Source organism: Mycteria americana, chromosome 2 (assembly GCF_035582795.1).
Source record: "Mycteria americana isolate JAX WOST 10 ecotype Jacksonville Zoo and Gardens chromosome 2, USCA_MyAme_1.0, whole genome shotgun sequence".
Lineage (NCBI taxonomy): Eukaryota > Metazoa > Chordata > Aves > Ciconiiformes > Ciconiidae > Mycteria > Mycteria americana.
Window position 1 is genome coordinate 149,442,593 of NC_134366.1, and position 23,047 is coordinate 149,465,639.

General features: G+C 40.4%; 1 protein-coding gene across 10 annotated transcripts; it reads left to right on the forward strand.

Annotated features, from left to right (window-relative positions):
* The first annotated feature begins 493 nt into the window (after positions 1-493).
* NDUFAF6 (NADH:ubiquinone oxidoreductase complex assembly factor 6) lies at positions 494-22,783 on the forward strand. Of its 10 annotated transcripts, XM_075494969.1 has the most exons (10): positions 494-787; positions 1,402-1,802; positions 4,522-4,625; positions 6,591-6,713; positions 11,270-11,326; positions 13,477-13,579; positions 16,288-16,421; positions 18,229-18,330; positions 22,082-22,138; positions 22,644-22,783. In XM_075494969.1, exons 3-10 carry the CDS (start codon positions 4,605-4,607, stop codon positions 22,770-22,772), a joined length of 726 nt encoding a protein of 241 aa, XP_075351084.1. In that variant the 5' UTR covers positions 494-787; positions 1,402-1,802; positions 4,522-4,604; the 3' UTR covers positions 22,773-22,783. The 10 variants fall into 10 exon arrangements, 9 of the variants coding, with proteins under 9 accessions (XP_075351084.1, XP_075351087.1, XP_075351080.1 ...); XM_075494972.1 differs by lacking the exon at positions 1,402-1,802 and having other exon boundaries at positions 576-787; positions 4,522-4,621; XM_075494965.1 differs by lacking the exons at positions 494-787; positions 1,402-1,802 and adding an exon at positions 843-1,048 and having other exon boundaries at positions 4,522-4,621.
* Positions 22,784-23,047: the final 264 nt, after the last annotated feature.

The window sequence follows — 23,047 nt, forward strand, 5'->3', positions numbered from 1 at the left end:
ACCAAAAGTGGGTTTCTGCTGGTTTCTGCTGACTCCCTGAATCAACTCACTGTACTGTAAAATGAAGGTCAAAGCTGGCACCAGGGAAGAGGATGGCAAGGGTGGGGACAGAAAGAAAAGCCAGACTGCTGTTGCTTCTAGTAATAACTAGGTTGGGCTAGTTACTAATAGGTTGGGCTGGCGTAGTTTTAAGATGAGACCGCTCTTAAGCATGGTGGCACTTTTGTATGAATTTGCTGGCTTATCCCCATATAGGCCAAACTTTGAGGGAGCATGGCTACTCTGCCCATGACTACAGGACTAACAGGACCATCCTGTCTGTAAATAAACTCCAACCAGCCTGGAGTATGGAGTCCCTCTCCCAGCCAAGAGGAGGAAATAGGGCCTCTGTTGCAAAACTTAAACAAAACATTTTACCAAGGACTGAGCCCTGGGGTCAGCTTTGCTGCCCAGGCAGAACTGCCCTGCCCCCTCCCTCATACAGCAAATCGGCCCAGTCCTACAGCCGCTCCTGTAAGTCTCCTATGCCACACTACCTATAGCTAGGAGGTTTTTACAGTTCAGCTTCCTCATTTTTGGGGGGCTACCGGTTTAAAAACCCAAGTGCCTGGTTTCCCAGAGAGCGGAGGAATTCACCTCAAACCGCCCCCAGCAGCGCCCGCCTCGGCAGCCGGGGGAAACTGAGGCAAAGGCGGCATGACGGACGCCATTTGCAGGACAACAAAAGGCCGTACAGCTCCCGCAAAACCTCGGGACGCCACCGCGCATTCTCGGGTGCCATCTACCGGTACTTTCTCCGTTAAACGTTTACACCGGACAGGCCCCGCGGGCCCGGGGTGACTGACGGGAGGGGTGGAGCGGCGGGCAGCATGGCGGCCGCCGCCATGGCGCGGGGCGGGCTGCGGCAGGGGTCCTGCCACCGCATGCTGAGGGCGGCGGGCGCCCGCGGCGGGCTCCCGTGGCCGGGGCTTGGCGGCGGGAGGGAGGCGGCGGGCTGGAGCCGCCCGGCGCCCGGAGGAGAGGTGCAGTACTGTGCCGAGCTGGTGCGGTGAGTGCCCGGAGGGGAGGCCTGCAAACGCGTGGGTTTTCCTCTCCTCAGGGGTGGGCGAGTCTGTCGGAGGAAGGCTTGCGAGCGCTTCCCGCCTGACGGAGAGGCTGCTCAGTTTCCTGCAAAAGGTGACTGGGGTTTCCCCCCGGCTGCCCAGGCCGTCCTCGGCCTCGCCTGGGCACGCCTGGCCGCGACAAGAACCCCTGCGGCCCTGAAGTGAACGGCGCCGGTGGATGGGGCTGCTCCGGGACCTCGCCTTTTCGGGGGGGAGCAACGGAAAGTAGATAAATATTTAAGCTACATGGATGATTTAACCTGTAAACGGCAATTTCCCTCCCCTGCTTCTTTCACAGCTGCTTATCTTCTGAAATACCGAATGTTTCCATTTCATTGTCTCGGCTTTTTGGAGAGAAGGATCACCGAAGTGGATGTTTAAAAATAATGGGTGTTTTCAGATCTTCTTGGCTGCTGGGAAATAGCCAAGCTTCCCAAGTACTCCTTGGAAAATAAGCAAAAGCAGAGGAAATCTGACAGCTGGGCAGACAGCTCAAGTATCTTCTCCAACCTGAGTGCAGGAGGGGAAGGAAGCCTAGTTTTCAAAAGTATCCATTTTTGGTCAAATCCAAAATGCTGCAAGAGGAGCAGGAGTGCATCTCAGACACTTCCAGGCCAGGCGATGTTTCCTGTTTGGCTTCTGGGCAGTAAACAGTATGCAAAGCCCCTTAGCTGCTTTCTAGTCCACGAGAGTTCAGAGGTACAAAGTAAAAAATTAAACAAGTCTCTTTGGAAAGACTTAAATAATTTCTCTTTGGATACAGTTGTCCTAGATGCTTGACAGAAGCAGGGAGAAGGCTTCCAAGTGTGTATAGAAAAAAGAGTGGAACAGGATCATCTTCTCCAAACTGATGCTTGTAAAAGATGTAAAGGTGTGTGTGGTCAGCAGTAACGTTTAAAGTAGGAAAACTAATGGAAAGAAATGTGACAATCTTAAATTTTCTGTGCAGCACCGAGCAGCAGACCTTTACAGATGCATCGGCATGCATAGCCAGGTTACACTTTCCTTGATAAACTTCAGATTACAGCTTTGTTTTGCTGGTTACTCTACCCAGGATTTGTTTGCCAGTTACTCAGGAGATCAGAGACTGTGTGTATGGTTAATATACAGGTAAAGTTAACATATACAGGTAAAATGTTTTCAGTAACAAACAACTGTGAACAGGATAGTTAGGTTCCAAGACACAGAAGCTGAGATGGTTGAATTTAAACTTTTTTTTTTGTTATTTTTTGTTAAACCTTAAAAAGGACTAATTATAAAAATGCACAAGCATTCAAAATAATAAAATGAAAGTGGTTATGCTCTTGGCATCATTTAATTGAAGCTGCTGTTCACAGTAGCTCATATATTGCATGGAAATCCTAAGTTATAAAAAATAAGAGGAAGAGGAAGGAGTTACTATTCAAACAGAAATAAAACACTTGAGGCTATGTATCAGCAACTCCCCAGTCCTGAATTTGAGTCTCCCACGCATTAGGAAGAACAACAACTGAGTTACGCTTTAGTGATGTGTATTTGTGCAACTTTTTGCAATGTGTCCTTTCTCTTAGGTTTTCCTTTTTATGTTAAATAACTCTTTTACAAGTAGCTTTAAGCTATTTGATTAAAAATATGTTTCCCTAGTAGGTATGTTTTCTGTCTCTTGCTGTTTATGATGTCTGCTCTGGAAGACAAGCTTGTGACTTGATGGTATTACGGAGTTCTGTAACGTGGAAGAAATTATTTTTAAGACTTTAAGTTTTTCATTATACTGAAAGTCCAGTAATGGTCATAACCAACTTTTCTTCCATCTGTGGGTTCATATGTAAGCTTATGCTTCTTCCAGAGGGAAACTATGAAAAACACTCAATACCAGACTTAAGGGTCATTCCCTCCTTTCTTCATTCCTTACCCTAATACACAAAGAGGGTTGGGGTGGAACATGATCTATAGCAGTATCAATTTTATTTTACAGGCTGAGGCTTAATAGATTTGCTTTTCTACTGTTATGTCCAAGGGCACACTGCCAGCATAAAATTCACATTTCTTTCTGAGTTTTTTCCTTAGCTATTTTTTGCTACACTTAATTTTTAAGCTTAAAATAATTGCAAAAAACCCACCCCAACATGCCAACACCATTACTAGAGAAATTTCTCTATTGTGTTGCTGTTTATTTTGTGTAATGTGTTTCTTTGTTTCCATTCTGGAAGTAGAAGTGGTTCTGTGTTGTGTGAACAACCCAGGCAAACTGCATAACTGGGAAAATGTGGCTGTAAATCTTGCAGCTCTGCCCGGGATGGACAATACTGGGTCTTACTACAATCAGCCTTGAAAAAAAATACTAGGTTTTGAGCTGATAATACTTTTCAGAAAGTGTCTTAATTGAGGGAGGTTTGATGCATCTGTTCTTTAATATGAAGGTGACCGTTAAAGCCTGCTCAAATTCACAAATGTCATTTTTTTGTTGATGCTTCTGGATTTGCATCAAGCTCTAAAACAAGTTTCACAACTCTTGTGAAACCTCTTAAGCATTTGTTAGTTATCAGCTGATGTGTATTTTAAGGATAAGAACCTCTGTTAAATCTCGCTTCCTTTTTGTTTGATGCTAAAAGTAGCAACCCTGATAACCCTTGGTTTTAGTTTGGCTTTGCTATTTTAAGCTCGTATTCAGAAGAAATATGAGTACGTGTAAGAACAGCAGACCTCGTGAAAATGAGTAAATGTGTTTTCCTTGACACCTATTTCTCCACTCCGGAGGCGAAACTTGGAGTTGCTGGTCGTCTTCTAATGAAGAATCAGGTTACAGGCTTGTCAGAAAGTACACAAAAATGTTGTTCAAAACAAGCAATTTAGCTTTTCAGAGGTGACCAAATGTTTTTGTTAGTTACAGTTATGTATGGTTTTGCAATTTATGATTCAGTGCACTGTGGTTGTTTTTAATTTAATGGCACACCCAAGTGGCCAAACAAAGGCATATCACTCTAGATTGGCAACAAGTTACCTGCAGAGAAACTGCCAAGACCCAGAGTTTTTATGCTTTGAATATAGTTACCAATAAACAAACACTGTTTAAGCAAGCGCTCTTCTGCCAAGCTCCAAAGTACAATCTTTTAAAGAAATGGGGTTTCATGTTTAGAACAGAAGTCTGGAAGTCGGACAACCTGCATTCTGTTTGCAGTTCTGCCACAGCCTTGTTCCATGCCTTCAGCCAAGTATCTTGAGATCTGGATTTGAGCGGTGCACTGAGAGTTCAGACAGCATCCCCTCTCTCTTGGAGTTTGTCTTATTTTAAAATAAGCTTAAAAGCGGCTACTTTTGCAAAGTCAGAGTTTTGAACTATAATTTATAGTAACTATATTAGGAGTTCAGTGCTAAGCAATAGCACACCCAATTTACATAGAGCTATAAATAATAAATGTATTTTTTCATCCTTTTATAGAAAGCGTGACTATGAAGGGTTTCTGTGTTCTCTGCTGTTGCCTGCGGAATCTCGAACCTCTGCTTTTGCCTTAAGAGCCTTCAATGTGGAACTGGCTCAGGCAGGTATTAAAATGTATTTGTGAACTCTGGAAATGTAAAATAACAGTTTCAGTAGTCTAAATTACACTAGTAGGTGGTGTTTTGCCAAGATTAACTTTTTCTTATTCTAAGAGGCAATGAATAAATAGTGCAATACAAACCTCTAGTTTTGAATGACCCTTGGAAAGTAGCCAGCCTCCCCCAATTTATTTTGTTTATGTATATAGTTTTTCTGACTTTCTTCTTTGTGCATTTTAAAATTAAATTATAACAAACAGGCTGTGGTCCTTGACACTGTTATGTGATTGCATCTATGTTGTGGCTTCAAATGCAGCGACTGAATTGGTAAAGTGCAGCTAAATCCTATCTGTAGAAGGTCTGTCAAAAACTTGGATGATATAATCAGTCCCAGGTCTTTGTTGGCAGAAGCTAGGTGATGGAAAGGTTGCTGGGAGGGAAGTGTGTAATTAGAGTTGTGGGAGGGGAGTGGCTGCAGTCTGTCCCCTTTGCTAGGTGGCCAGAAATGGCCAGTGCAACCAGGAAAGTTGGTAACCTTGCCAGAAGGGAGCAATCCAGGAAATGTGCTGACCATTTACGGCCGGGCCCAGAGAGTGGTGGTGAATGGAGTTTACTCCGGTTGGCGGCCGGTCACAAGCGGTGTTCCCCAGGGCTCGGTGTTGGGGCCAGTTCTGTTTAACATCTTTATCAATGATCTGGACGAAGGGATCGAGTGCACTCTCAGTAAGTTTGCAGACGACACCAAGTTGTGTGGGAGTGTTGATCTGCTGGAGGGTAGGCAGGCTCTGCAGAGGGACCTGGACAGGCTGGATCGATGGGCTGAGGTGAATTGTATGAGGTTTAACAAGGCCAAGTGCAAGGTCCTGCACTTGGGCCACAGCAACCCCATGCAACGCTACAGGCTTGGGGAAGAGTGGCTGGAAAGCTGCCTGGCAGAGAAGGACCTGGGGGTGTTGGTTGACAGCCGCCTGAATATGAGCCAGCAGTGTGCCCAGGCGGCCAAGAAGGCCAATGGCATCCTGGCCTGTATCAAAAATAGCGTGGCCAGCAGGACTAGGGAAGTGATTGTGCCCCTGTACTCGGCACTGGTGAGGCCACACCTCGAATACTGTGTTCAGTTTTGGGCCCCCCACTACAAGAGGGATATTGAGGTACTGGAGCGCGTACAGAGAAGGGCAACGAAGCTGGTGAAGGGTCTGGAGCAGAAGTCTTATGAGGAGCGGCTGAGGGAGCTGGGACTGTTTAGCCTGGAGAAAAGGAGGCTGAGGGGAGACCTCATCGCTCTCTACAACTACCTGAAAGGAGGTTGTAGAGAGGTGGGGGTCGGTCTCTTCTCCCAGGTAACAAGTGATAGGACAAGAGGAAATGGCCTCAAGTTGCGCCAGGGGAGGTTTAGACTGGATATTAGGAAATTTTTCTTCACCGAGAGGGTTATCAAGCATTGGAACAGACTGCCCAGGGAAGTGGTTGAGTCGCCATCCCTGGAGGTATTTAAAGGACGTTTGGATGAGGTACTTAGAGACATGGTGTAGTGGTGGTTTTTGGCAGTGTTAGGTTTATGGTTGGACTCGATGATCTTAAAGGTCTTTTCCAACCTATATGATTCTGTGATTCTGTGATTCTGTGACCAAGCAAAATCCTGGATCAGCTTCTGTGGGCTGTGCTTCTGGCAACCCGTGGCACTGCCCTCCCTCACTGCTGTTACCCCTGCTTCTTTTCCCTCTGGGAAGAAAGGTGAGGTGAGGGTTGCCCAGGACTTAATCTCTGTGGATTTCAAAGTCGGGTTATGGTGAAGATTTTTTTTTTTTTCCTCTCTGTAGTGTTTGTGTGCTTTATGAGGAATAAATGTAAATTCAGAACTGAGCACTTTCCCTACTGAGTTTGGCTATGTCCTGTGTCTGTCTTTTCAGTGTAGATAGACCAAGTGCCTTAAAGACACTGTGAATTTCACTCCAGGTGTATTTTTTCCAGATTAAAGATTCCATAACTCAGAAGACTACAGGTTTGATGCGAATGCAGTTCTGGAGGGAGGTTGTGGAAGATATATACTGCGATAACCCACCACATCAGCCAGTTGCTACAGAACTGTGGAAGGTAAAATATACCTTTATTGTCCAAAAATTCACTTAACTAAAATATTTTTACTGTGGGAAATAATGTTATTGTTTTGTGTGTACTATGTTGCATAGTTAACAGCATTATTTTATATAAAACAGATAATGTAAATTGTGTTTGTGTCTGTGTGTGATGTTTTAAGTTACCTACAACCAAAGAGCAGAGTCAGAAAAGGAGGATATTTAGGTAGGACCTGCTACCTAAAGCCATACTTCCCTGAGCCAGTGCTAGTCCTGCCTGAAGAGATTAAGCTGTACAAAAAGACAGGAGACTGAGCACAGAGAACTAGCAAATAGGGTATGAGGAAAAGCCCAAGACCTTCATACCTAGTTACTGGATAATAGGAAGAATATTAATACGGTCTTCTCCTCGCATCAAGAGTTGCTTGATGACTTCTGTTTATGTATTATGTTTTGCACAGATCCTTTTGTGTGCATTGAGTAACAGGGAATGTACTTGTGAACTTAACAGTGGATCGAGTAACAGGGAATGTACTTGTGAACTTAACAGTTTATTTTTACCATGATGCCCAAGTTCTGCAGGCACTAGAACATTGCACATAAAGCACACCTACAGATCTGTTCCTCTGCTGGTCATGGCCAAAGAAACAGAGGCTTTCTTGCAACATTTTTTGTTTCTAGTTAGGACTGTCATTGATATGTTCGATGGATGATTGAAGATCTGAAGGCAGTGTGAATGGATTTCCCCTTGATGCTGATACAGAACCACAGAATACTTCAGTTGGTAGGGATCTCTGGTTGTCATCTAGTCCAACTTGCCACTCAAAGAAGGTCTAACATCAAAGTTAGATCATGTTGTCAGGGTCACATTGAGTTGAATTTTGAATTTCTTTGGGGATGGAAATTCCATACATTGCTAACTTGTCATCTTAGGGTCACAGGCCACAGCAAGTCTTAGAACCTTCCAAAAGAGCAGCTACTGTAAGGCTTCTACTCGATAAGATCAGAACTTGCATTTAAACTAAAAATCTCTGAGCTCCTGGACAGGGAAGGCTGCAGTTTGTCTAGAGCTCAATAGCCTAATACAGTTAACACAGATCCCACAGGTAGTTAGGTTTACGGACCTGCTGAAAAACAGGCAGTGACATGTGGAGTCTTCATCCAAGTATTCATCTGCATTGTTCCTGTTAAAATCCTGGGAAAAGCAGGACACTCACTGTAACGCTGGGATAGAACGATGCAGTTCCTGCGGGATTAGAGCATTTCACTTGTTGCCATCTTGGCTTCACACCCACTCTGCTGCACCTCTGAGACCACAAAAAGGAATCCCTTCCAAATCCTCTTTCAGTGATTTTTGGCAGTGCTGAAACTGTGGCCCCTCCCTAACTCTTCCTCCTTCCAATGTGAAATAAAGCATAAGTGAGCATTTGTTCCTGTCTATCAACGCTTATGTTTAGATTAAAATTGGGATTTAAACAAGACACAGTTTGTTTAACTAAGCGCAAACATAGGTAAAGCCAAGAAGTAAAATAAAATAAAAACACCTGCTGCAGTCACTTTTAGGAGGACCAGAGCTATTCATAGGGGTCTCTAGCTCAGATAAAGTGTGTACCTTAGCCACAACAAAGCGTTCATACAATTAGAATGAAGACTGGCAAATGTTGTAAGCCTTTTTATGGGATTATGGGAGTTGAAGATGCACCTAGGGTGATATTTTAATGCAGAATTGGTTGTTTTGCATGTCAATCTGTCTGTGCCTTTGCTTTTTATTTCTGTCTTTCTATCTCTCTTCCAGCATATGGCAAAATTCCCAGGAACAAGACTGTTTTCTCCCAAAATGCTTTTGTCTCCTTTCCAGAGAGGAACTTGCTTTAGTGTACCTTAACTTATTTTTGTTTCTGAAGATACCCTCTCATTTAGTTGTCTGATTGAGTGGGTTAGATACAAGTTAGTTTTGGATATGATTGTATATATTCTTTCGGCCACTTTTAATTTCAGACTGCTTGTCTATGTATCAGTGGGGGGTGGAAATGTTTATTAGCAGAAGAGTAACTTATAAAAAACCCAAAACATTGTGGTGGTTTAACCCCAGCTGGCAACTAAGCACCACAAAAGTGCTCGCTTACTCTGCCCCCCCCCCCCCCCCCCCCCCCCCCCCCCCCCCCCCGTGGTGGGATAGGGGAGAGAATCGGAAGGGTAAAAAAACTGGTGTGTTGAGATTAAAAACAGCTTAATAATTAAAAAGAAATAATAACAATAATAATAAAAATTGTAAGGAAAAGAGGAAAAAAAACAGAGAGAAAAATAAAACCCAAGAAAGACAAGTGCTGCAAATGAAAACAATTGCTCACCACCAACTGACTGATGCCCAACCAGTCCCTGAGTAGCCCTCCTGCCCCTCCAACCTCCCCCCTAGTTTTATTGCTGAGCATGACGTCATATAGTATGGAATATCCTTTTGGTCAGCTGGGGTCAGCTGTCCCAGCTGTGTCCCCTCCCACCTTCTTGTGCACCCCCAGCCTACTCGCTGGTGGGGTGGGGTGAGAGCAGAAAAGGCCTTGACTCTGTGTAAGCACTGCTCAGCAGTAACCAGAACATCCCTGTGTTATCAACACTGTTTCCAGCACAAATCCAAAACGTAGCCCATACTAGCTACTGTGAAGAAATGTAACTCTATCCCAGCCAAAATCAGTACAACATTCAGATGTAAATAATTCAGATACTGAGATATCAATTGCAACCCTTTCCAACAGCTAAGACTGCCAGTCATGCTCCTTTCTTGCAAAACAGAAAATTGATTTTGAAGTGGAAGAAAAAATTGGCCTACCTCTGTGGTAAGATTTCGCCTTACATATGATTTCTCCAAAGGAAGACCAATATAAGACAATCCAAACAGCACTGGTTGTGGAATAAGATATCGAAAAATAGTTCAGGAAGTATTTCTAGGAGCTCTGATAGCTCTGAACACTGCAGAGCACTGGAGAGAAATAACAATCCAACCTGGCCTGCTGACCTTTGCACTCAAGATGTGATTTTATTTCTACATTTCAGCAAATATCTCAAGAATGACCTATCTGAAGAGCACACCTTCACAAATGTTCAAGAATGTATTGCAATTCTTAGAAAGAAGGATTTGGAAAGACACCTGAACTCAGAAGTATTGCAGAGCTGTTAATGGAATTAGCATGTCTTTTGCACAGCGTATTTTATGTATACTCTTTTCTTGCTGTTCAATTTGTATGAGGACAATTTTGATTTTCCAGAAGAAATACTAATTTATCATGTTAAATGTGTTCCTGAAGTTTTGTATATCCCGGAATACTCACATTTGGATTCCAAGAGTTTTATGCACTAGTAAAGTGTATAAATAGACTTCAGTAGTATTTCTAGAATTACTAATAGCTCAACTCTCAGTGACTTTAATATAAACTTATATGGCAACTGTATGATATTTGTTGTTACTTATCTGTCCATTTTGAACATACAAAAAGTGAGGCCTAATTCTCTATTTCTGTGGAAGAAGCCAATTTTCAAAGCTTCTGATAAAAGAGGACCTGTGTGTTTGAATGAAGATAGCTCAAAATGGATGTAATGTGTAAATTGGGTAATTTAGCAGAACTCAGTTTGGTGCTTTAAGTCTTGACCTGTGACTGTTTCAAGGATTTCATTTACAAAATGATACTCAGCACGAACAAATGAGAAGCAAAACTGACATTTGTAGTTGTAACTTAAAATTTGCCTTTTCACATACCAAGTACTTCCTTAAGCAGATTTTGTTGAATCAACAAGAAGATCTAGCCTTGTTAAACCTTGAAAAAGCATTTACAAATATAATGGAGGAAAAGAAGTTGAAAGTGAGCTATAAAGGCTAAGATTGAGAAATGTGCTCTATAAGTTCTGTTTATAAATATTTATGTGTGTGACTGTAGCCTTTCTGACAGTGTGGTCTGCAAAAATTCAGTGTGTATAAGAGGATTGAAGGTAAGTTGATAGAATTAAGTGGTACAGGAAGGGAGTCAAATACAAGGTAAGAGCCACAAGAAGAATGTGTGAATATGAGATGCTGTGGGATACTTTTTTAAACAAAACTGTAATATTCATTATATTACTTTGTTAGGGTGCTGTCTTTACAGTGCATATTGGTATGTTGTACTGACATTTTCTTGAAAATTTACAGGGGAATTCTTTTTATTGCTTGACTCTGGAGGAAACTCTGTTCTCTGTGGAGAGTGAACACAGTTATCTGCAAATATTTTGTGGGAATGTATGAAAGAATAAATTACTTTCAAAAATATTTTAAAAGAAATTATTTTAGTTAACTGGCTTGATGTCCAAGATTTCATTTTTTGTGTGCAACAACTTGTAACAAATGCCAGTTGAAAATTTTTGGGTTTGTATTTGAGGAAGCCAATCATATGATTCTGTGATTTTCCACTGACGTGCCACTTTGATTTAACCCAGTGAATACAATCCTTGTAAGAAAAGGATTATCTAAAATATATTTCAGCCTTCAGAATGCAGGACTACCATCACTTTGTATACATTAACATGGATGTTTTATTTGATAATTTTCAGGCTGTCAAGAGGCATAACTTGACTAAAATGTGGTTCATGAAGATCATTGATGAAAGAGTAAGTATTTACCATTCAAGGTCTGATTCTGTTTTTAGCTGTATGTGGTTTTTTCCCCCCTTAATTTTATGTGTTTGTGTGTAAAACAAAAGCTTAAGTAATTAATCTTTCCCAGGCAGTAGTATTTCTCTTTAAGAATGGTACTGCTGTATTTCCTTTTAATTCTCCCTTGATGCCCCTACTCATAATTTCTGCTCTTTCTGGCCAAAATGGCTAATAGGGTCCTGTTAGTTTTGCTTTAAAATAGATGTAGTTTGTGGGTCAACATCTTTCTTGTTCCCTGCTCTGATAACCAGTGTGTTTGTGCTCATGTTTTCTGTTGCTGGTCTCTACTCCTGAATTGAAGTGGTTACCCCTAGAGGCTGTCCATTGGGAGGCTGGCAGGCACCTAAACACCACGCAGCTGTTTGCTCACTCCCCCCGCAGTGGGATGGGAGAGGGAATCAGGCGGGGGGGGGGGGGGGGGAGGGAGTAAGATTTGTGCATTAAGATAAAGACAGTTTAATAGGACAGAAAAGGAAGGGAAAATAATAATAATAATAAAAGAATATACAAAATAAGTGATGCACAATGCAGTTGCTCACCACCTGCTGAGCAATGCCCAGCCAGTTCCCGAGCAGCGGCCCCCTGGCCAGCTTTCCCCTAGTTTATATACTGAGCATGATGTCATATGGTATGGAATAGCCCTTTAGCCACTTGGGGTCAGCTGTCCTGGCTGTGCCCCCTCCCAGCTTCTTATGCACCTGGGAGAGCAGGGGAAGCTGAAAAGTCCTGGACTGGTGTAAGCACTACTTAGCAACAACTAAAACATCGGTGTGTTATCAACATTATTGTCATACTAAATCCAAAACACAGCACTATACCAGCTACTGGGAAGAAAATTTACTCTATCCCAGCTGAAACCAGGACAGGGTTATACTTAGATACCTTTCTGTATGAGGGGAGTTCCGTCCTGTGGGATTAAGTAGTAAGGTCCCCATATGCAATTGTTAAGAATTCTGGAAAACTACCTTTTAACAGACATGGAAATTAAGATGTGCAAAAGGGAAACCCACACATGGTCTCTCTTTGTGCCATTCTAATCCTGCCCCAAGAGAAAGGTCATGTTGCATATTGCAAAACGTTGCACAAATCTACATCATTGGCATCATCTTATTCCTCCTGACCTCTTTTCTTACCGTGTCAATTTTGCCCCTAAATAGCCTTCTCTTGTGATGAGTCATGGATATTAAATCTCAAAAATTAAATGACCCGTCTGAACCTTTCTGCCACACTTAGCTGCTTCTCCTTGTCACGGCTGTGGAGTTTTTTCTAAGCAGTGTTGTAAATTGGAGTTCAAATCACATGAGTTTTAAATATGAGTTCACATTCAAATCCCGTGAGTTCTAAAATAACCACCCTTTTCCTGGGAAAAACAAGAGGAAGAATTTCACTGGTACAGTGATGCTCCTACCAACTCTGACAGAAGGGCAAGAATGAGTAACTGAGGGCAGGAATTTCTTAAGCTAGCTTTGCTGCTAAAGTTAGTGTCTCATGAAGGTACACCTTGAGAAAATTGATGATCAGTTACTTGTGGAGTGTCATTGCTATGCAGAGCTTTTTGATCTTAAGACTGGTTTTTAATCTTAAGACTGGTGTGTTTTAACCGCAAAAGCCACCAGGAGAGGAAGAATGCTGGAGGATCTTATGTTTTTGGGGATATTTGCATATGACTTTGAAACTCGTGTATGTATTTGATGGATTGATTTTTGTGCATGTTTTAAAAAATACATTCCTATTTATCTAAATTTCTCTGTGCTTCAAATGCAAATTAAGTATTAAAATTGGCAACCCTGTAGTGTAAGAATATCATATGATGTTTTGTTTTGGCTGTATCTTTTTTTGTGAAGAATTCTGATTTCTTATTATTGCAAAAGTTTGTATTTGCTCCAGTAACCAGACTTGGCTGCAGTTGCATGTAGTTACTCGGTTATGTTACGCTTGCTATAAGCTTGAATGACTACTTCTATCTGAATTTATACTCTCTTTCTAGCTCTTAATTTTGTCCTTTTTTTTCTTAATAGTGGATTAAGGTGACCTGACCGTAGCAATAAACTTGCTCAAATAGCAGTTATATTTACATTTTACTGAAGTTCTGTGTTCATTTACAGGAGAAGAATTTGGATGATAGAGCGTACCGTAACATCCAGGAGCTTGAAACATATGCTGAGAACACTCAGAGTGCTCTCTTGTACCTCACCTTGGAAATGCTGGGTAGGCATTTTCCCCTTTTTTAGATTCTGTTGATGACTCATTAGTGCAGATACGGTATTTATTGATGTTTCAAAAAGCCGACTCCTTTTCCACTAGAGTTTAATTTCAGTAGATGTTGTCTTAGGTAATATTTCAGATATCTTTTGAATGCTCAACCATAAATCTGGAATCTTACTGCACCTGTCCTAGAACTATGTACTTAGAAGCTGCTCAGTGGAAAGCTCACTGAAGTGCCGTTTCTTACTGCTCTGTTCTTTGTTGCTTAACACTGTTTTCTCTTTTCTTGCTCCTATTACAGAGTGTGGTAAATTCAGCTCTTCACCGTATTTTCTGATTGTCCCACTTGTCAGAACACAAAGTGCTGTAGTTATTCTGTAGCTCTTGTTCTATATTGCAGTGATGTACACTGGTTATCTTGAAACAGCTGAGTTCCCAACCTATAAACTTCCCTTGGTGATGTTTTGAATTTGGCTCCAAATCCTCTTCTCTTCCTAAAAGTAGGTTAACTATCAATAATTGAATAGCTAGAAGAAACACAACAAAGATGATACGATCCTTGTGGTTAAGAGCTAGTATCTGTGTCATGTCTAATAAAAGAGTCACAGATTGGGAAAGAACTGTTCATTTGCAGTGAAGAAAAGGGTGACTTTCTTTTAGGTGTCTGTTGCATTATGGAATTATTCCCTGTATGAGCTCAGATGTAAAAGAAGGGTGAGAATTATTATTATTTACTAGTATTTAGTATGGTAGTAGCAATATTTTCCTTTTGCTTATCAGAGTAGTCTGATGGAATGCCAATGCTGAGGTTAAAAGAGTTTAAAAAGTAAAAATAGAGATATAGTGAGCACATTCATTCTTCTTAGGAAGAAATGAGGAATCTATTTCTCAACATCTGATGTTTGCTTCCTCAGTAGGAAATCAGTGAAATGTTGCAAGTGTCTTTCTGAACTTGTCTGATTGAAGAAATGTAGGAGTATGAGAAATATCAGCGTCTTCCATTCTGAGAAATGTCTTTGGTCCTGAAGAAGGTCATGCTTGGGTCACTGCTGATACAAGTCAGATGATCCTCTTCTTGAAAATCTGTTGTGGGGGCTCTGGATTTTCAAGGTGCCCTATTGTCATGTTTAACTTCTCTTAAATATACCAGTGTGACAAAATATCTAAGGAAAAGTCTCCTTCACTGTATATTAAACAGTTAACTTCCGTGAGTTTTTTTTCCACAAATGGAGAAATTCATTGAACACAGCCCTTTTCTTGGTGTTTCCCATCAGCAGTCTTTTCTAGACTAAGGGGACCTGGCTTCATTACAGGTCATGTTTGCTAAATTTCTTGTGCTTTTTAGCTTCTTTATTCCTGACCTGTCTCCAGTTTGTGCGTATCTCTCCCAGTAGTAGTGCTGCTTTAGTCTTACTGATTTCGAGTTACTTCTTTTGTCAAGTTCATTTTGACTGGTAATCTTGTCGTCCAAAGTCCTGGTACTTCCTCCCAGCTCCTGTCATTTAAAAATACTAATATTGTGCTCTCTGATTCATTGCCTGAGTAGTTAGGAATCTGATACTACTCAATAATTTTGTTAAACCTTTTCAGAACCTCACTTCTGGGATATATTTCCAGATTGAGCACGAGTCACTGCTAACTCTTACTCTTTGAGCTTTTTTTTTTTTAATTCCTAGTTATATGTAAAGCCTGAGCTGCCCAGTCAGTATCAGTAAGTTATATCCATTTATTCCTCCAAGCCACACTCTGCTTTCTGCTGCCATTGCCAAAATAAGTCCATGTAGTCTATCTATAGCCACTGTTTCGCAAAGGCTTCTGAGATCCATGCAAGGCAGGCTTGGGCAGTGAATCTGGCATGCCCAGTATTGTTTTCAGGTGTCAGATAGGCTCTGTAATTCCTGTATCCTCATTTCTTTCTTTGTAGAATGCTGCTTCTATTAGAGCTTTGTGAATTTTAATTTCAATTTTCCTTTAAATTTTCATTTTATCCCAGGTCAGTCCTGTGAAACATTATGGCTTTAGTCAGTCTAAGCCAAGCTTGTATGGTCTTGTCATGAAGAGCGATGGTGCTACTCTGCCCCACTCATCTCCCTCTTGTTTCCATTCTCACAGTTGTGTGACCATGCAGTAACTAAAGTTAGTTTTCCATTGCTTTGGTGATCTGATTCAGTTTGCCATGCTACTGCCTCATTGCCCATGACAGCCCAAGGGAGGTGGCAGAAATATGGTTTTGGGGGGGGGAGCATAGGACCATTCTATTTGGCTTCAGTACATTGCTGAATCAGCTGCAGCTAGGCATGAAACCACACTGTAAGCATTAATGCTTGTCAGGAATCTCACACTTGAATGATTTTTCTGGCAGGAAAAACAGTTCTTGGAATACTGTTACCCTGGGAGAGGACATGCCAATGAAAATGAGTTTGTGTACTGATGTATTATATCTGAATAGGTTCCACTCCGCTAAGTATACCCTTTGCAGCAACTGCAACAAGCTAAGAGGCATCTTGCTCCTGAATGTGGAAATCAATGAATTTGCCCGCTGCTTTGCACCTCTGAGATGAGATCCCAAGGCAATTTATGAACACAGACAGTTCTATCATGGACCAAGCACTTAGCTTTCCTTAAATATGACTGTGATACGCATTAGGGAAGACTATACCCCTCAAAAGGCCTGACAGTATGTTTTAAACATATTATTTCTGCAATTTTAGGTGTGAGGGACATCCATGCTGACCATGCAGCCAGTCACATTGGGAAAGCGCAAGGCATAGTTACCTGTTTAAGAGCAACTCCGTATCACAGTACAAGACAAAAGGTCTTTCTTCCCATGGACATTTGTATGTTGGTAAGAGAAGCAAGCTGTCCGGAATTGAACAGTATAGTGTTTCTAACCGTGTCTCTCAAAGCTAGATATGAGATCATAATTTATTAGGCCAGAAACAGAACACCTTTTTCCTTTATATTAATTCTTTCTGCTGTGGCCTAGTAATATGCCATTGTCATGGTTTTATATCTTTATGAGAGGTGAGAGGAGTGACCTTCATGAAACTCTAGGGTTTCTGGTTTTTTATTTTTTAATCTTTTTTTAATTAAATGTAGTAGTATTTCAGCTTTCAGAAATTTTTCCATTAATGTGTAGAAATACACGTATGGAATGGGGCCTGGGTTTTGTTTTTTTGGTTTTTTCTTTTTTTCTTTTTCCTATCCCCATAAAGGAAGCACTGTGAGAAATTTTACTTCTGAGCAACCTTCTTGGGTTTCTCTTTACTACCTTTTCATAAATGTGCTGGTGGTTTTGTTTTTTTTTTTTTTGTTTTTTTGGGGTTGGGGGGGGGGGGTGTGTGTTACATATTTGATAGCTGTAAGCATACATTCCATACATTGCTGTAGGAGACAGTATAGTCCTCCAATTTAAACTGTACACCTAATTTGCATTGGAATTTAGCAGGTCTTGCAATTTGGGTAAAATGGGATTAAAGCTCAGATTTTTTCATTAATGTTCTCTGGCTAGATCTGTAGGCATCGCAGCTGTTATTCCTTCATCTCCAGTCTTTATTTTAAAATGTTAATGCTGTTCTTTTTATACTTAACCAAAATTTATGTAATTATGGTGATGCTTAAGGCGGTTGTGTTAGTATTTTCTGAATATAATTTCAATGCAATTGAAAGTTTTGATTTGAAGTGTAGTAATTTAGGTAGTTCAAAAAACATAGATGCTAATATAGGTCAGGGTTATAAGACTGCAGAAAGGAGCTGCACCCTGCTTTTCAGCCCTTCTGCGACTGAATGGTATGGGAGGCCTTCCAAGTTTTTAGCTTTTCAAACATAGCCTGAAAATTCACAGTCATTCCTTGCCACGGAAGGTGTTTTACAGTGGAACTGTAAAAACAGCTTGCATCCCTTCTGTGCAGACTGAGCATCTTGTAAGCATTTCAGCTGCTGGCAAGTATCGCAGAGTTCTACTGGAGTTTCTGTCTCCTGTGAAGCCTACCTGGCTACCTTTATACAGCTTTCATATGTCTTGAGCGTTGTTGAGAAGAATGGGCAACTGGCGCAATTCTGAATATACGATATTATGTCTTACATTGGTTACTGTAGTCAAAGAATAAGTTTGGGGTTGGTTTTTTTGGGGTGGGATTTTTTGGTGATTTTGGTTTTTTGGTTTAGTTTTGGTTTTTTGGGAGGCAGGGGGGTTGGTTTGGTTTTTTTGCAAGCCTGGTGGTGCACACCAATCCCAAGATAATGACTGACTTCATAAGCCAGCGTGGCTTCTGTGCTAGCTTTTACTGGCTTTCTTCTGCTTAATATCGATTCTTGGATTATGGTTTTAAAAATTGGGCATCTAAATTGATCTAAATTCCCAAAACTTTAAAGTCCGACTTGGTTATCTGACTAACCACAAAGTCTTTAGGGAACAAATTCATGCAGAGAGCCTGTACCAACTGTTCTTTTTGTTCTCCTGATCCCTCCCCCCCAAGTAACTGACAAAAAAAAAAGGGAAATAAAAAAGGAGGGGGCAGTGGTAAAACATTTAGGCTGTTTCAGTCTTGTGTCATTAGTTTGGTTGCTGGGACAAATTTTTGAGAAGCTAAAATGGAAACTTGGTATTTATTGAGGGTTTTTATCTTTTTGATTTTCCTTCCTATGTCTAGCATGGAGTTTCACAAGAGGATTTCATAAGAGGCAAGCAAGAGAAAAATGTGAGAGATGTAATTTATGACATTGCCAGCCAGGCCCATATTCATCTAGAACATGTGAGATTCCTTTCCTTTTATTTATTTAAATAAACATAATTGATGCTAATCTGCATAATTATGCTAATCTGCACAATGTGCATATGTGTTGTTAGAAGACTTAGAGCTGCATACTTAATTTCAACTATTTTACCTTTAATTACTTCAAGAGTTTAAAGGTTTTGTGTGGTTTTTTTTTTTTTAATTTAAATATTACAACTGCATCTGCATGAATATTATATTTATCTGTATGGACAGGAGGCAGTTTACTCACAGCCAGATCCAATTGCATGTATATATAAATACTGCCTAAAAGCCTTATTACTGGGAGAGAAACTTCAAGCAGACTTTTATAAATACGCCAGCTATATGCCAGCATGGGATCAGCACCATAGAAAGCACTTGAGCATATGGTATTTCACAGCACAGTGGAATGGCTGCCAGGAAGGCAGAGCATGTTGCCATGTTGCTGGTTAGTGTGTGTGGGAGGGGGGATTCATTCCCTAACATGACCAGTCATGCTCAAAGCTATGTTGGGAAAGGTGCTTTCTGTTTATTTTCTGGCTCACAGCCCAGTGAATTAGGAAAGACTATTTGCTTGGAACTGTGGATAATGAATCCTGAAGAACTGCAGAGTCCGACTCTATTTTTCTTTGATGCTCTTATTTTAGCTACACTCTGAATTGCTTGTTGGTACGTAATACAAAAGCAAAAGAATGTTTCATCAGTAATGCTGTGTCTGCCTTTATCGGGGAAAAAAAAACTTGCAAGAAGCACTGTAAAGAGTTTCTTATGTCTACAAGTACCAGTACGCATATACTTTCAGTATTGCACCCAATACTTCCAATTAAGGTAGTCTGAAAAGGTACCACTTCAAAGGAAAGAAAAGCCAGATTTATCTCTGCATTTACACCATTAATATAATCCTCAATTACAGCGTTACCTGTGATCACAGTATTTTATGCAGTAGAGATATGACAGCCCTTCTTCATTTTTCTGAAGGTAAAATGAGGCATCCCTGGTTTGTTCAGTTAGTGGTTAGTTAGTTGATTAATGTTTTTATTTTTTGTTAGTAATATGTAGCCTTGGGCTTTATTTTTAATACAGGCTACTTATAATTTACATTTAATGCATTCCTGTTCCTGTTGTTTCACCTGATGTCTCAGTTTTTGTTGTCGCATGTCCAAGGAAACTGTTTATTCTATTTAGAAGCAGGAAACAGAGACAAAGAAAATCAAAGGTCAAAACTGTCTGCTGTCTTTATTCAAGCTGAAATATGTTGGTTTTTCTTTTTTTTATTCCCCACCCCTCAACCCATAATGCACAGCGTATAAATCCCATTGACTTTCATTGCAACTGTGGGTTACAAAAATGCTGAGTACCTGGCCTGAAATGCCCCATAAAAGGGATGGGAGGCATGGAAAGTGAGCAATGTGCATTTATTGTCCAGCTGTTTAAAATGTGGTTGCTGGTATTACATGGAAACTTTGGGACAGAAGCAGGGAGAGAATTAAGTTCTTCAGAGCCTTTCAGATAATTTGATAATTCTTAGTGTGTTGGTCCCCTGGCTCCCAACATGCCAACCAGCTTCTGACGAGAACAGGCAGAATCTTACCCGCTGCTTTCTTCCTACTCCATTCCTAGAGCCCTGCCCATGTTATGCACTGGGAGGGTCCTGTGGAAAATATGCAATGTGATCATGTAATTGGGGACTATACAGAAAAGTATAAACACAAGGAAACCACATTAGGGCAGCATTAGCATTTTATTCAATTGAATGTTGATCTTAGCACCCTCCCGCTCCTTTTTTTTTTTTTTAATGGATGGCTTACATGATCTTAATTAAAATTAAAAAATTCCTCTCTGAATACCTGCTTCTAGCCTCCATCATCATCAGTGAAGAATAATTGACAGTGCAAGATCTCTAGAGTGTTCAAACCACTTGAACTGGCAATAACTGGCCATAATAACAGGGTATTACCTCCTCCATAATCAGATGGTCTTTGTTAATGCAAGGATAAAGATATGTTCTCCCCTAATGGATGAAATAGGCTTTTGCTGGCAACATTTGTTGGGTATTTCAAGACTTTATGTGAATGTAGTGGGCTGGTGCCTTTAAATGCATCTGTTCTCCTGTATAAAATCACCATCTTGTTTTGCCTGAGGGTCTTTCCAGCCACTTACCCTCTGCCTTAGTCAGAATTACAGGGTAGGGTAAAGTTTAAACCTGCAGAGAGGTTTCAACAATCTCAGCATTTGTTACACAAACCACATATTTTGCAGGATGAGGGTAACAGTTACCAGCCCCCTTTCACAGTCAGAAGAAACATAATGCTCAAATGCTAAATTAAGTCTCAGCTATATTATATGAAGCATATTGTAGTAATGTGGCACGTAATCTTGGGAGAAAAGTTTCTGAAGCATGGTCAGCTGCTCTTGATACTGTGACTGATGACCAGCAGAGGGCAAAATAAGATAATGAAGATTGCAGTTTTCTTTAGGAATTGTGTGTGTTATTAGAATAAAAGCATATAATAAAGGTGCTCTGTCAGTCCCACAGTGATCCCTTCAAAAGCCTGCAAATACATTTACATGTTCCCCCTCCTTCTGTTACCCCCCCCCTTTTTAAAAGAGGGTCTCCTTTTGGCTTTTTGCATTTATCTCAATTACGCTAGCTCATTATGGACTCGGTTTACCAAGGGAGATAACAGGCTTTCTGAATGACATGCAACCCATTCTGGGTTAAGAAGGTCAAGCAAGATTACTTTCTTTTTTTGTCTCACAATTAATAATAGTAAGGCAGAGCATTAGATCAGGGAAGAGCATTTTCCTTTTATATATATATATTTGTATTTATTTATTTTATATATATAATAAATCACACATATTTTATTACATTTCAAAGTTTTAAAATAATTTGCCTTCTGAAAAGATTCAGTATTTTGCCCTCCTAAAGTTTCAGCCTGATTTTCTCTGTTGTCTGGAACGATCCATGGAAAACTAACACTCTCATACATTCTCATCAGTATTCATAGAGACTTGGTTGGTTTGTTTGTTTATTTTAACCTGTAAGAAAATGCAAAACAAGGAGGGATTCTGTATTTGTAAATAAACATTACAGGAAGATTTGCTTCAGCTCTTTTAGGTGTACCTGAGTTGTACGTGGGTTTAAATTGGAGATTCGATTCAGCCATGGTTTAGACTCTGTTTATACACAGATACTGGGGACCTGAGGCATTGAGATCCTTTCAAAGTCCCATAAATGTAAATGGAGCATAACTGGACTTCTGGGACTGATGGCAACACTGGACCAAAAAGGTGCACTTGAAAAAATGCATTTCTGGTCTTCCATCATTTCTGTCTCTGGGGACGCAAAGAGTTATTTGGTGGGGGAGAAAAGTGTTAAACCGTATTTATTAAATCAGATGCAACTTGGAACTTTGTCGGAACAAGGGATGCTAATTTACATTGGTTTATTGTATGTAAACTGTAAGGTTGTCTAAACATGTAAGAATTTTAGCAGGCCTCTCCCTGTATTACATACTTTCTGTGCAATTACTTTTGTGTACAGTGAGGGATGGTGCTGGCTTGCATATAGTGGAAAATTATAGTTTCAGGATGTCAAAATAAAAAGGGACGAAGCTTGTAATACAGTCTGTTGGCTCTAGCTATGTATATAGTACTTGTTGTTTAATCTGAAATGTTAAATTCTCCTGATAAGTACGTTTGTTTTTTGTTTTTTTTTCTCCCACCTTACCCCATTTACTTCCAGGCTAGATCTTTCAGTAAGAAAGTTCCTGTGAAGGCATATCCTGCTTTTTTCTGTACGGTGGGTGTGATATCATGCACTCTTTAAGTGATGGACTCATTTCTGCACTAATATGTTTGTGAAGAGTAGAGTGTCAAATTAAGCATGGTTAACTTCATGTGTCTATTTTGGGAGGATGTAATACCTAAAACTTGTGAATATCAAAATGTGTGTCTGCCTGTGGAACCTCATAGTTTTGATCAACATTTCTAATCCTTCTTCTTTAACTACATCATTTCGCCCAAGATGTCTCTATATTCATAGACCATTGTTCTGATGCAAGGGCCCAAAATCTTGTCTATTTTTATAATTTGCTGTTTGGTCTAGTAAAAGACAATGCTTCTCTTCACAAAACCTGCCTTTTTCTTTATCCTTTGAATGTGATGGTTACACTACCACTTAATAAAACAGGCAAACTGTCAAGCCTTTTTGCAGTTCCTCATTTGGTTTCATGTATTGCCTTTTAAACTTAATGCCCAATTATTTGTGTGCACGATATAGACTAAGCTTTTTTCTTCTTTTCTAGGTTGCTTTAGATGATTATTTATATAATATGCGAAGAGTGGACTTCAATATATTTCATCCAAGGTTACAAAAGAAGAGTACATTATTACCATTACATTTATATATTAGATCTTGGAAAAAAACATATTAAACTTTTTTTTAATATGGGTTCAGAGTGCTGAGTTTTTTCTTTAATGTCTTAACTTGATAGAATTGTTAAGTGTCTAACTTCACGCTTCTGCAAACTGTAGTTCATGGGAAGCAGCAGATGCACATGAACTGTAGCTGTCAGCTTGCTGGCAGTAGTTTGTTCTTGGAATATTAGGCTGATATCTCTGCTTTGCATGGCTGCCAAGTCATATGTCCTTGTCTGAGATTGCTGTTATTACAGGAAAGACAGGAAAAGTAATATGATAGAATTCTTCT